Source organism: Poeciliopsis prolifica, unplaced genomic scaffold, assembly GCF_027474105.1.
Source record: "Poeciliopsis prolifica strain line A6 unplaced genomic scaffold, Auburn_PproV2 SCAFFOLD001, whole genome shotgun sequence".
NCBI lineage: Eukaryota > Metazoa > Chordata > Actinopteri > Cyprinodontiformes > Poeciliidae > Poeciliopsis > Poeciliopsis prolifica.
In genome coordinates this window covers 4,550,103-4,563,090 of record NW_026562376.1, presented here as the reverse complement: position 1 = coordinate 4,563,090, position 12,988 = coordinate 4,550,103, and the positions used below count along the sequence as shown (strand labels likewise).

General features: G+C 42.6%; 2 protein-coding genes across 3 annotated transcripts; both read right to left on the bottom strand.

Annotated features, from left to right (window-relative positions):
• Positions 1 to 548: 548 nt before the first annotated feature.
• On the bottom strand, positions 549 to 2,412 carry cd59 (CD59 molecule (CD59 blood group)). The gene is made up of 3 exons (XM_055033205.1): positions 2,230 to 2,412; positions 1,596 to 1,697; positions 549 to 917 (listed from the first exon to the last, which is right to left on the bottom strand). The coding sequence occupies exons 1-3, from the start codon at positions 2,282 to 2,284 to the stop codon at positions 718 to 720; spliced, it is 357 nt and encodes a 118-aa protein (XP_054889180.1). The 5' UTR covers positions 2,285 to 2,412; the 3' UTR covers positions 549 to 717.
• Positions 2,413 to 5,750: 3,338 nt separating this feature from the next.
• Positions 5,751 to 12,497, bottom strand: prdm11 (PR domain containing 11). 2 transcript variants are annotated; one of them, XM_055033158.1, is made up of 7 exons: positions 12,384 to 12,497; positions 11,551 to 11,696; positions 11,222 to 11,481; positions 11,074 to 11,141; positions 10,699 to 10,886; positions 9,463 to 9,882; positions 5,751 to 9,073 (listed from the first exon to the last, which is right to left on the bottom strand). In XM_055033158.1, exons 2-7 carry the CDS (start codon positions 11,576 to 11,578, stop codon positions 6,930 to 6,932), a joined length of 3,108 nt encoding a protein of 1,035 aa, XP_054889133.1. In that variant the 5' UTR covers positions 11,579 to 11,696; positions 12,384 to 12,497; the 3' UTR covers positions 5,751 to 6,929. The 2 variants fall into 2 exon arrangements, with proteins under 2 accessions (XP_054889133.1, XP_054889141.1); XM_055033166.1 differs by having other exon boundaries at positions 12,215 to 12,401.
• Positions 12,498 to 12,988: the final 491 nt, after the last annotated feature.

The window sequence follows — 12,988 nt, the reverse complement described above, 5'->3', positions numbered from 1 at the left end:
ATGGAAGAACCTTAATCACTAAAATATCATGGAAGTTTAAAAAAACATTTGTTGGTATTGAAATGTTTTTTACCACCAGAATTAATAGAATTGTGGATAAAGTCCTTTAAATGTAATTCAGGAGCCTGGTTTGGAGCTAAATTGGGGACAAAAAAATTGCTCAAATTTTTGTTTTTTTGAGTGAAAAAAAAAATTTTAAACTTGAAAACTATTTTAATGATGAAAAAATTGAAATTAAAAGAATTTCAAAGCTATTTTAAATATGTTTTCCTGAAGTTTCAGATATTTTTATTTTCAATTTATTTTTCACATCAAAATTTTTTTAGTAAAAAAAAGTTCCAAGCTACTTTTCATATTTATTTTTTTCTCTGCTTCAGATCTCTTTATTTTCAGATGCAATTTTATTTTACATTTCAATCTTTTTTCAGCTTAAACATTTTTGGGAAAAAAACTTTATGGCCTCAATTCAGCACCTTAGAAAAATCCCTGATTGACCTAATTTGACTTGCAACATCATCATGTTCCCAAGATCCAGACAAAAAAAAGAATTCAAAAGCCAGAACATTTTATTTCCTGCTAAACCAACAGAAAATCACATTTTAAATGAGTAAAATCAGATTTACAGAAGAGACCTGAGGAGCCGCAGGAGCCTGAAAACAACCAGCGAGCCACAGATTAGTTCAAGCTAACATTTATATCCAGAACAGCTGCAGCGATTCAGAACCAGAACCACCAAAGGCTCACTAGGGACCAGAGCAGAACCAGGACCGGGCCGGCTGCGGGGGCCGTGGAGCCCGAGTTACACAGGTTACTGTTGCAGCATCTGTACGTGAATCTGGAGATGGACGGGAACATCTGGGAGAGGCGGGACACGTCGCACTCTGTGTACCGGATACACTGCCGGATCGTCTTCCCACCTGCAACACACAACACCTGAGAACCTGAGAACCTGGGCAGAGTCCGAATATCAAACTTCAACATAACAAGACAAAAAAGGAAATAAAAGTCATAAAATCCTGATGGGAACATTGTGGTGGAGGTTTGTCTGACGGCGTATCTTTAAAATTTGCCAGAAAATAATCAGAAGTTTTAATATCAATTCCAGAAATTTTGTAGGAGAAACTTGGAAACATTTGAGTTTTGAAAGTCACAAATGTTTTACTTTTGCAAATTTTCTGAGTCTCAAAAGTCAAATCTGGCAGCTTTTCAAACTCAGAAATTTCCAATTTATTTCTAGAAAATTTTTAATATCTCAAAATTTCTGAGTTGTTGGCTGAAATTTACACTTTATATTCTATTTACAATGGCCTTAATATGATGTTGAAGGGCTAAATTTCAAATATTTGCGAAGTGAGAGTGAAGAAGTATGATCTAAAAAGCTATTTGAAGAAAATGAATTGAAGAAGCTTATCTGTCTGATAAAGGATTTTAAGAGGGTAAAACATTGCAGAAGAGCCCAGGTCTGGTTATTTAAACAAGTTCACCTTTAAAGCAGACTGCAAAATGCTGAGAGAAGTCTCCAAAACCCTGAAATCTCAGGTCCCACATCTCAGGCTCTTTGGTATGAATGTTTGTGTAAGTCCAGTTAAACCGACCTTGATCGTTCAGAGAGATGCACGAGTCTTCGAATGTGCACTCCTGCACGTTCTCGCAGCGGCCCGTGTAATCGGCACACCTGTAGCAGCGAAGCCCAGAACCTGAAGAAGAGGCGCAGAGAGTCAGGAGGAAGATCGCTGCTGCTAACTCTTTTGGTTTTGCTGGGATTTCATCTCATTCCTCCAGACAGAACTGGTTTACCTGAGCCAGGTGTGAAGCCGCTTCGCTCACACACCTTTTCCCTTTAACTAAAACTTTCTTTAGGAGTGAAAACAGTCAAAATATTGACTTTTTAAAATCAGTATTAATGAATTGATGACTTAAAACAAGTTCCTGTATCTTGCTGAAAAGTTAATTTTGTTAGTTTTGTCTCAATTCAAGTGTGTAAAGATCCCTTAAAGATGCCTCCAGGAACAACGAGATAAAATACTTGATAAGATTTTGTGTTTTTCTCAACTTCCAAATCAGAAATGTGTGAATCTTCATGGCTTAGAGACAAAATCACATAAAGTTAGTTGATCCAGAACTAAAAGCAGGAATGTTTAACTAATATGAATATTTTTCTTTCCTTCTCTGCAGTTTGTTTCTCTCTCTCTCTAAAGCTCAAGTTCTGCCGGGTCCAGGTCCACTCACCCTCATGCAGCATCCCGGACCAGAGCAGCAGAACCAGCCCGAGGCAGCGCTTCATGTCGCAGCTGAAGTGAAGCAGTTGTTGTGGAGAGTCCGGCTCGGTGTCGGTCTGTTTGGCTGTGACCCGCAGAGGTCTCAGCAGCTCTTTGTCCACCGGACCACAAAGACCCGCAGTGTTCAGAACCCTCCTCCTCTGAAACAACCACTCTGCTGCTGCCTGCCTTTATCTGCACTAATTCCTGATCCAAGTTCTGCTCCAACTGGGTTTTTATTTTTACACCTGATAGTCCAGTGGACTTTGCTCCAAAACTGTGGTTTTTGTTACATTTTCAGCTGGTACGGTTCATTTGTTCTCACTGCACTGTGTCAAATTAAGCAAACTAATTGGAAAAACCTGTTCACCTCCTCGCCTGTGGGGGCGCTGCACCGAGAGCAACTGGAGGAAACGACAGGAAAACCTGTCTCTAGACATTGAGCACAACTTCCTTCACAAAATGGAAACAAAAAAAAGAAGCGGTTGTAAGATTTCTTCAAAGTCTACGGTAAAAGACCACAAGTCATTTCTCCCACTGTTTGTTTTGGTTGTGTTTACCCAGAATGCCCTGCACTGTAGTTCACTTCCTGCTTTTTGAGTAGTCTCCAGTCAGATTTCACTGCACTCGAACTGAGACCTCAGTTTTTAATACGACATAAAGTATTTATGTTTTTAGGAAGAAGGTTTTCGAATAATAAAGTCAAGCTGCTGCAGGCCACGTCCCCCTAACTCTGCGTTTGCACTCACACTTGAAAATGGCTGCAAACAGATGCCAAATTTTATAGCTACGTCTCTGAAAAGCCGAAGTGGAGCCTCCTGCACAACCAACAAGAACACAGTGGGTAATTTCTTGATCGTAAGTCAAAACACTTGTCTTTTCCACCAGCCATTGTACAGCCAATAGAATGGTAATGCCAGCTGACCAAATGTTCTGGAGCTCTGGCTTGGTTGCTAGGTAGCAGGGCAGAGTTTAGCTGCGTTTGCAAGGTAACAGCAATGTTGTGACTCGATTTCCAGACACCTAAAAACATGAATATATTCTCCAAACTTGTGTTTTTCTTTTTTAATGTTTTTTTTATATATATGTTTTAATGTTGTTTTTAGAGGCAGCTGAGATCAAAATGGAAGAAACAAAAACCTGCAGCATCTGAATTTTGCTTAATAAACTTGCCTTAAAATAGCAAACATTTGAAACAAAGTGACCCAAATCCTGTTTTTATAACTGAGAATATTTTTTTTCTATCAAGCCCAAAGTAATTTAATCACTGTCTGACTTTCTGTTGAGCTTATTTTTTTTTTTTGCTTTACTTTTTTCTTGTATTTTTCACTCCGTGATTTCGGCCCATGTGGTAAAACGTTGCGACTGCGCTGCTGGTGGTCGAATAGGCCTGAATTTGGCAGGAGAAGTTCAGGGTTTTGATGTCGTCAGATCTGAGTGGGTTTGTTTAGGGAGAGGCCGGACTGTCAGTCTGTGAGTGGGAGAAACTGGCTCTGCTCTCGTATGAAGGCTTTGTGTTTCTGCAGACATCCAGAAACATGGAACTGATTTGTTTCACTTTGGGTTTATAGTTCAAAATTCCTCAGGAAATCACCTAATATATTTCATCTCTTCATCTGTGTTTTATTTGAAATTTCCAACTAAAATATATTGTTAACATTGAGATTTTAAAAAGAGCGGTCATCAGTCGGAAAGTAAATATCTGATTCCTCTCAGCTGAACTGAAAATTGAGGTTTAAGAAAACATCTGACTTGTTGGACTGTGACTGAGGGCCCCAGAAAATAATCCAAAGGGCTGAAAGTGGCCCGTGCGCTGCAGTTTGAACACCACTGCTTCATTCTGGTGACTGACCGGACCGTCAGCTGCAGCTCACAGAGACGCGACTGTTGTTCTCCAGCTGCTGCTGCAGACAAACATTTTCCTCTCACAGTGAAAACGACCCTGCAGCTAAAAGAGGAGAAATAATCTGAAGGATACAAAATGGATTCTTTCTAATTTAATCACTGATCCTCCACCAGGAAACTTTGATTTATAAGTTACAATAAATCAGTTCAGAACTGTCTGGTATAATATTTAAAAATGATGTCATCAAACCGACAAAAATCTAAAGTTATGTCCAAATTTTGGTATTTTATGGACTAAAATGATTTTTAAACAAATTAATACAAATAAATGATATGATTACCAGGTAACATAATCATTCAGCACTTTTACAAATTATTTAAAAAAATATTATGCTTATAGTCTTCAAATACTGTAAGTTAGAACAGGGAGAGGAGAAAAAAGGAAGAAAGGAAAAAAGAAATAAGAAAAACAAATAAAATAAGAAAGAAAAGAAAGCTGAAGAGAAAGAAAGGAGGAGAATAAGAAAAAAAGGGAAAGAAAAAGAAATAAAAAAAAGGAATAATGGAAAAAGGAGGTAGAAAAAATAAAAAAGAACAAGGTGATTGTTTGCCAGTTGTTTGTTTCTCCTACGTTTTTCTTCTTTCATTGAATTTTCACTCAGTGTGGAAATTATTCAGACCTTTTACTCATGTTACAGTGAATAACACTTTATAAAAATATTATTCAACTAAAAGTAAAAAGTGTAATAATTTTTTTCAAGTAACTGAGTAAATGTAACTAGTTACACATGCAAACATGAGCTGTAAATACAAGAGAAGCTCCTCTGATATTTGAGCCAAATAAATGATTTTAAGCTAATAAACGTCTCTTTCATATTTCATATGAAAACATTGTGTCACCAAACTTCCTCTCCATTGTCTCTTTTTGTTGATCCGTTCTCCCCAGTGCTCCCAGTTTCTTTCTCTCCTGCAGACTGGAGTCCAAATGGTTGGAAAACTTGGCAGGAAGTCGTTTTGTGCTCTCATTAAATCGTCTCTGGTTGCCGTCTCCTGGCGACAAACGACTCCTTGTATTAATTTCATTTCCATAGATGTGGTCTGATGCTCTGATGGGTAAACTGGTGGTTGAATGGGTTCAGAACCTCTGACCCAACTGGGCCCATTGGCCTCCCATTGGGTTCCACTAAAGGGCCAGTTCAACATGTGACTCTGAGTTAATGATCCCAAACATCCCAACCAGTTTTCCAACAGGGAAAGGATCCCGAACTGTTTTTTGAATGGATGAAACAGGATAACAAGTTTTTGGACTAGATTATCTAAAGATCCAATCGTAAGCTGTGAACTTTGTTAAAATCTGAGTCTATGCCAGAAAATCAAAGTCTTAAAGATGATCTATTGTGCTTCCTCGAACAGAACATTTACACTCACAAAATGGCTGCCAACTGATCCGCAATTAACAAACAAAAGTGGTAAGTCAACAAAACACGTGTCTTTTCCAGCAGCCATTGTACAGTGCATACAGCAGTAAGACCTGCTGACCAAACGTGCTGGAGCTCTGCTTGGGTTGTTAGGCGATGAACTGGGGTTGCAGTAGCTACATTAACTTATTGCCAAAAACCAACAGTTTTTTCAGAAGCAGTAGAAACACAAATAACGCTTCACATCTGGAAAACCTTCAGAATGAAAGCTATTCATTTATTTGACCAGAAGAAATCACTGATATTTAATGAAAAATAAACCCTCTATTGTAACATTCGTTAATGCATTAAACATGTCGATCATGCAGCTGGGAAGCCTTTGCATCACTGAAAGGGAAATTCAAATCATTCACTGCTGTGAAAATTCTAACAAATGTGGAGAGAAGCAGAAGAAAAAACACCCAGAGCAGCTTTAGCATTCATTCAGTTTGACAATCTTTACATAGCAGAGAAAAATACTCTCTTTAAATCGAGACACTGCAGCATTTGCACTGTTTCTATACAGAATTATAAAGCCTTTACACATCCATACACTGTGTTATTGTCAGGCACTGAGACTGAGCGTCCTGCTGTTAAATCAGCTGAAACAGAGACAGACATTCACTCTGACACCAACCCATTGTTCCTCCTGGTGACCGTCTTCTTCTGCCAACACGTGCAGCTCGGAGCACAACTTCAGCGATCCACAGGAGGATCCAGAAAACGGAGGATCCAGAAAACGGAGCAGAATCCAAAGGAGAACCAACAGGAGGAAGCAATGGGAAAAAACCCCCAAAGAAAATCCACAGTAAGACGCAAAGAAGGATCCAGAAAAGGACGCAGGAGAATCTACAGCTGCCTCCAGGCAGGGATGGTCGATGAATCGATTGCATTCATTATTTTTGGTTTTTGAAGATTTAATTTTTGTTTTCATAATTAGTGAGCCGCCATTTTTGTTGTTGTTTGTTTTACAGCTTCTATTTATTTGGACTTTGAATTCAGGTCAAATATTTTGTTTGATGAAATTATGAGAATAAAGTCATAATATTAGCAGAATTCAGTTGTAATATTATGAGAATGTTACAACTGTTTTATCTGTGATTTGTCATTTCTTTTTACAAAAAAAGAAAAAAATCCATTGAAATGGGATGTTGGACCTGGAATGAAAACAATTAATCATAAGTTGATAGATAAAATCAATCAACTTTATATTAACTCAGAAGTCGATAATTTGTATCCCTAATTAGAACCTTAACATCTTTCACAGCTGTTTTAGATCGAACCTCCTTCCCAATCCGTCTGTAATAAATTATTTTCCTGTCATCACTTTCCAGTGCATAAAGGTTTTCCGCCTCGTTTCTTCCAGTTACTATAGATATTCTGCGTTGATGTCACCGCCGTGCAGGCCTGACTTTGGATCAGCGTCCGACATCCTGGTCAACACCTCGGCCGACAGAGAGTAGCTGCTCCCGGACTTCTCCTCAAACCAGCCGTCCAGCGCTCGCTTAGCGTCAAAGTTTGCGACGGGCGGTCCGTTGACGGCCACGGTGAGCAGGTCGTTCATCTGGTCCAGGGTGAGCCGGGAACGGTTGTTCTTACAAATCCTCTGCAGAGCGCCTCTTCCTTTATCGCAGCAGGCCGTCGAGCTGGGCAGGACCCTGACGACCTGCAAGATCTGGTTCAGCAGCGGGAAACGCTGCTTGTACCTGCAGATGTGAATCAGAATGTCTTTGAAGCTGTTCGTGCTGAAGTAGTCCACCTTCAGCTCCTTCCACTCCACCAGCAGGCTGCTCCTGGTCTCCGTCCAGTCCTCCTGACCTGCAGAAGGAATGGAGTCCAGGTGGTTGAATATGAGCTGGATTTCCTCCTCACCGAACGTCTTCAGGTCTTCGCGGTTGCCGGGCCAGCTGTCCAGGTCCAGCACCTTGCAGGCTTTGGTGAAGGAGCGGCTCTGCAGGTCCAGCCTTTGTGACAGGATCCCCTGACTTCTGCTGCAGATCTTTTTCCGGATGGACTGAAACTTGGACTCTGCAACACGAAGGTTCTTCAAAGCGACACCATTGAAGCTTTCCCTGAAGTTTTCCTCAAACTCCTGCAGATATTCACCAGGACAATCCACCAGCTGGCCGATTTCCTGAATCGCCTCCTCTAGCCTGGCTTCCACCTGCGACACCAGCAGGTGCTCCCCCTGGAAGGTGAGGGCCAGTCGCGAGAGAACAGCGATGATGTCCAGCAAGAAGTAGATGAGTTTCACAGACTGATAGTCCATGAGGAACTGGAGGAGTGTGAGGGCTATGGCTGCAGCGTCTGCCCTCTGCGTTTGGCTGCTGATCTCCTTCAGGTGTGCCAAAACCTCCAGGTAATCCTTGATGAGTGCATTCAGAACGTTTGGTTCTCCTATGATCCATCGTACGGCTCTGATGTCACCCAGAAACTCCGTCTCCTCGGAAAGAGTCGGAGCGGTGGATCGCAGCTCGGCCATCATGCGTGGAGAGTAGCGGTAGAAACTGAGGAGCTGCTTCAGGTTGTTCTCCAGATCCTCAAGACAGGAGAGCTCCTTCCCACTGATGGCGTCCAGCACCTCCAGATGAGGCCGGTGGATTAATATGGGAAGACAGAGGATCCAAGGAAAAGTCTTTTGGACAGATATATACAGGCTTCCTCTGATCCCTGAGGAGATGTTGGTGCCATCCACTCCAAGACCTACAACCAGCAAGTCCTGAAACCTGAGCCCGAGAACGCTGAAGGCCCGATCCAGAAGCTGCAGGTACCCATCCACGTTCGGCATGCTCACTCTCTCTAAGGACAGGAACTCCATCTGTGGGGAACTGTCACTGGTTGTGAACTGGACATAAACGGCCACCAAATCTGAGAACAGGTCGTCGTTTTGAGCATCCATAATGACGCTCAGAAAAGGAGAGAGACGCATCTTCTCAGCCAACTCTTCCTTCAGAGCTCGAGCGATGTGGCGGACCAAAATCTGACAGTCGCCCTCATTCATGTACTGATCTACGATTTTGAGTTCGCACTTCTTCAGTAGTTCAGCCAGAGGACGCAGGTCGGAAAAGGCCCGTCCCTCGAGAGCGAGGTGGTACGCCGCGTTGAACAGCAGAGTCATGTTCCTGCACATCTCCTCCGTCTTCTCAGGATGCATCCGCAGCTTGTAGAGCTGCAGACACTTTTTGTGGAGGTTGCTCTGGCTGTGCAGCTTGATGGTGTGAATCTTGAACTGCTTGGAGCCGATGATGAAGGCTGACGTTCGAGACGACTGGACGGTGTACTGGCGGCAGACATGGCACCACATTTCATTCAGGGTCGGCGAGTACCGAAGGAACCAGAACTTCTTCAGCCACTCCTGCTTGAAGCGGCGAATTCGTCTGCTTGATCCAGAGTAAGGCTTTGACGAGTCCTCTGGGGAAATCACCAGGTCGGCTGACACCGACTCGTCAGCCGAGTCCACTTCCGGGTCATCTTCATCCAGTACCATCTGACTGGGCGTCAATGGTTCCATCCCTGAAAACACAAACTTGTTTAATCTTTTCCTGAAAGAAAAGTGTGAAGGCCAAAACACACCGGACCCGTTTTAGCATCTGATCCAACGTATGAAACACGAAACACCAGATCCCAGTGCAGAAACAGCTCCATCTGGTGGACAAAGGTGTTTGCTTGTTTTTAATAGGCGTCTCCATTTAGCAAATTTATTTTTACAACTCCAATTTGTATGGTTAATGGAAACTGAGATAGTGGGCCAGGTTCTCCAGGAAGTTTCTTCTTGTCCAACTTTGTATGAAACCAACCTGCTGCTCTCTTATCTTCACCTCTAAAGCTTAAGTAACTTCTTCCCACGTCTAAATGATTTGTGGCTCGTCACTGCATCGTACAGCACATGTATTTGGACCCACCTTGAGAGTCCTCAATGGGACCCTGTTCGGGATGTGGTGGATCCGGTTGGAGTTCAGAACCTGATGGACCAACCGAGTTCCCCTGTTGCTTTCTGAGATGAAACAGCTCCTCCTCCAGCTCCAGAATCCTCCTCTTCAGTTTGACGCAGTTGGGGCAGAAGGAGGTGGAGGGTTCTCCGCTGGTCAGGTTGTCCTCAGCCTTCTCCTCCTTTAAGTCGGGAACAGTGGGGCTGGAACCGGACCTGGGCTTGGTGCAGTCCTCCAGAGAGGCTTCAAGAACGTCTTTGAAAATCAGGTCAATCTTCTTCTTCTTGGCAGGAGGCTGACCGTCTGTTTCTTCACAGGACTGCTTGCCGGTGCACAGTTTGAGAGCTGGAAGCTCCTTATGGAGGCTTTGGGGAACTGTTGATGTCTCAGAACCTGAAACAGAACCAGATCCATTGCTTACAGATAAAAGCCTAAAAGGTCTTCAGCTGTTCACATGGGGGTCAAAAGGCAAACCACAGTACAGGTGGGCAGAAAGTTCAAATGGTACCAATCAGACAGAGATGCAAAATAATCGATAACACAGCGCCATCTGGTGGACAAGGTCACAAGAGGGATCAAAGTTTTAGTTCTTATTAATCTGCTGCATGTTTCACCTTTTTCTAGGTTGAAACAGTTAATTGGGTTAATTGTAATTAATATTATTATTCATCTAGTTTATTCAGTAAAGGAAGGCTATCTTACTGCTAATTAGGCAATAAAATATTTATTTTATTTTTTTTAAATTATTATTTGGATCTTTTAATGTCTTTCCGATGTCATAGAAAGATTTAAAAATGAAAAATCTAAAAATGTACCAATTTTTTAAATGTATTAATTGTCAGAATAATCAATGGAATAATAAAAGTCTGAATTTGATTGATAGTCATCCGCTAATTTAGGAATTGATTAGTATTTAACTGGAGTATATGGCCATTTGTTGCAAAATCAATAAACTCAAAGCAGTGATTGAGACAAAACTGAAAAAATAAATACATATGTATTTTGCATTTAAAGTAAAACACGTGTCTGTAAATATGTTTTAGCCAGAACAGAATTATGTTTGTATTTGCATCTTTTAAAGCATTTTTAATATTATATAACAATGCTTCAGTGGTTAAATGGAGAATCTGAGAATGTGCCAAGCTTTGAACATCTGATTCATCATCAGAATAACAGAATAACTAAATGGATCATGAGCTGCAGCCCTACCTGTGTCCAGGTTGCGATTGATGCTGTCCTGAGAGACGCACTGAAGTTTCTGGATGTAGTCGTCGCTGTACCAAACCCTGAGCTTCTCTCCGGCCTCCAGCCTCCTGCAGACTCTGAAGTAGATGTTTCCGCTGTGCTGGAAGGCCGTCAGGTTCCTGTCGCTGTCCTCTGACGAGGTCCGAACAAACCTGAGGATCAGGCCAGAGCCATTATCTAAGATATTATCGATGTAAAATGGGTTATCAGAACCAGAATCCAGAACCTGTGGAACCAGAACCCAGTTTTTTATCCATGAGGGAGAAAGTCTGTCAATAATTAATCACATGATAAATGAAAATAAGCTCAATAATTTCCATTTTTCAGAGAAAAGTTTACCTCATCCAGTTGGCTTTGGTCTCATCGCCGCCATCGATGGACTGAGACGAATTGTTCAGACCAACAATCTGAAACACCAAACAGCCACTTTAGGCTTCATTTTGTCCTAAACTGGTCACAAACTGGAGCTTGACTGGTTTGAACTTACGATCCAGGAGAAGGAGCTGGCTGGTTCCTCCTTGGAAACCAGCTCACCCTGATACGGACCAAACAGCGCCCCCTTTGGGAAGATTGCATCCGTGCAGCGAACGTCTACCTGGCCCCCCTGGGTGACAACCTCCAGGCCTGACGGGACCGTGAGAGCCGCCCTGTTGGCCGGTCCAGGGGCCACCGGCGAATCGGGGATGAAGAGCGGCGGCCCGTGGGACGGACACTCCTCCTGGAAATACTTCAGACAATCCTCGCAGTCTGGAGAACGAAAACATCATCAGAAGAAGAACCTAAAAACTGAAGGAAAGAGAAGAAGAAGACACTCACACCAGAGGTCCGATGGCTGTTGGGTCATGATGGAACCATGTCGGTAGAAATCCAGCTCATGGTTCAGGTGTTACTGCTGCTGAAAGCTGATTGTGCATCTTCATCACAGGAAACGTCTTCCTGGTTTCTGGTAGGAAAACCTGAATCTGCAAATTAAGAAAATAAACACAGATGAGGAAACATTTAGAGGTGGACAAACAGCGACCCCTGCTGGTCAGATTTCAAAGATAAGTTTAGACACTACAGATAAAAACAATGCAATAAGAAATATTGGGTTTTAGTCACTGATGTAATCAAGTTAACATGACTGAACTTAACAAAATTATTTATATAAGCAGATTTTTTGCAAAAATACTTTTTTTAATATAAAAAGGTGATTCTGATTGAAAAAATCAAAAACAATCACGGATTGAAGGGTCTGATTAATGTGAAAAGACATGAAGCACTGTTTGATTTTAAGAACATATCTAATGCAGAAACAGGGATTTATTCATATATTAAGTTTGTTTCAGGGTTTTTATAGCAGCCGGCTGTTTAATGACATCCAGGAGCTGAAAATGGCCCAAAATGAAAACGAGTTTCACTGTGAAGCTGTGATGATGAAATAATCTCAGCAACATTAAACATTCCCAAACTAAAACTTCTCTTTAACTTTGTGCGTCACCTCCGGTCAAATCCACGGGTAACTGCGCACTTTGCGGCTGTGCTGAGCGCAGATCTGCGCCACTCTGTTTTTCCTCCCTGCACCAGAGGACCTGCAGGCTGCTGGCGATCTGCCTGCTGTTTTCGGAAGCCATTTTCGGTGGCCACGGTGGCCACAGAGCCGGACCCACCTGGACCAGAGCCGCAGCGGGGACGCCGAGCTGCTGCCCGGGCTGAAGCGCCTCTCTGCTCCTCTTCCTCCTCCGGCCGCTGGCTCTGCGGCGGCAAAGTTGGCGTTAAATTGTTTGCACCGACTCAGTCGCCTTCTTTAGCTGTGGCCACCATTTTTATCACAGGAAATGACATGGAGAGGCGGAAGAAAGCAGCTGCGCGAGTGTTGAAGTTAACGGGGAGAATCCGCTGCAGAGTCCGGTCGGAGAGCACCGGGCTGCGGCTGGACGGGGCTCCGCCGCCCGCTGTGAATGGACGTTAAACGGATTTATATCCTGCAGGTTAAATATGGGCTGTAAACTGATCTGCAGCAAGAAAACTATCTGTAAATTTCCCCAAACTGTGCTGAGGTTACCCTGATCATCTGGGGCAGATAAACACATCTGGATTTTTCCCTATAGTATTTCTATGATTTCTAAAACTGAAAACAAGTAATAAATATCTAATTTAATCACTTAGTACTCCTGCAGGGCCGGAATTAGGAGAAAGCCGGCCCCAGGGCAGAACCCAGTTTAGGGGCCCCTCAAATGTAAATGTATAATTTGGCAGGACTTTTTAAGCTTCA

Bases quoted from the DNA above. Each gene is read 5' to 3' on its own strand.
- cd59 (XM_055033205.1), bottom strand. From the start codon at position 2,284: ATGAAGCGCTGCCTCGGGCTGGTTCTGCTGCTCTGGTCCGGGATGCTG. The intron at 1,698-2,229 runs GTGAGTGGACCT...CCTCTTCTTCAG, and splicing joins GTCCGGGATGCTGCATGAGG to GTTCTGGGCTTCGCTGCTAC. The intron at 918-1,595 runs GTCGGTTTAACT...TGTGTGTTGCAG, and splicing joins CATCTCTCTGAACGATCAAG to GTGGGAAGACGATCCGGCAG.
- prdm11 (XM_055033158.1), bottom strand. From the start codon at position 11,578: ATGACCCAACAGCCATCGGACCTCTGGT. The intron at 11,142-11,221 runs GTAAGTTCAAAC...TTGGTGTTTCAG, and splicing joins CCAGCTCCTTCTCCTGGATC to ATTGTTGGTCTGAACAATTC. The intron at 9,883-10,698 runs GTAGGGCTGCAG...GTTCTGTTTCAG, and splicing joins CAATCGCAACCTGGACACAG to GTTCTGAGACATCAACAGTT.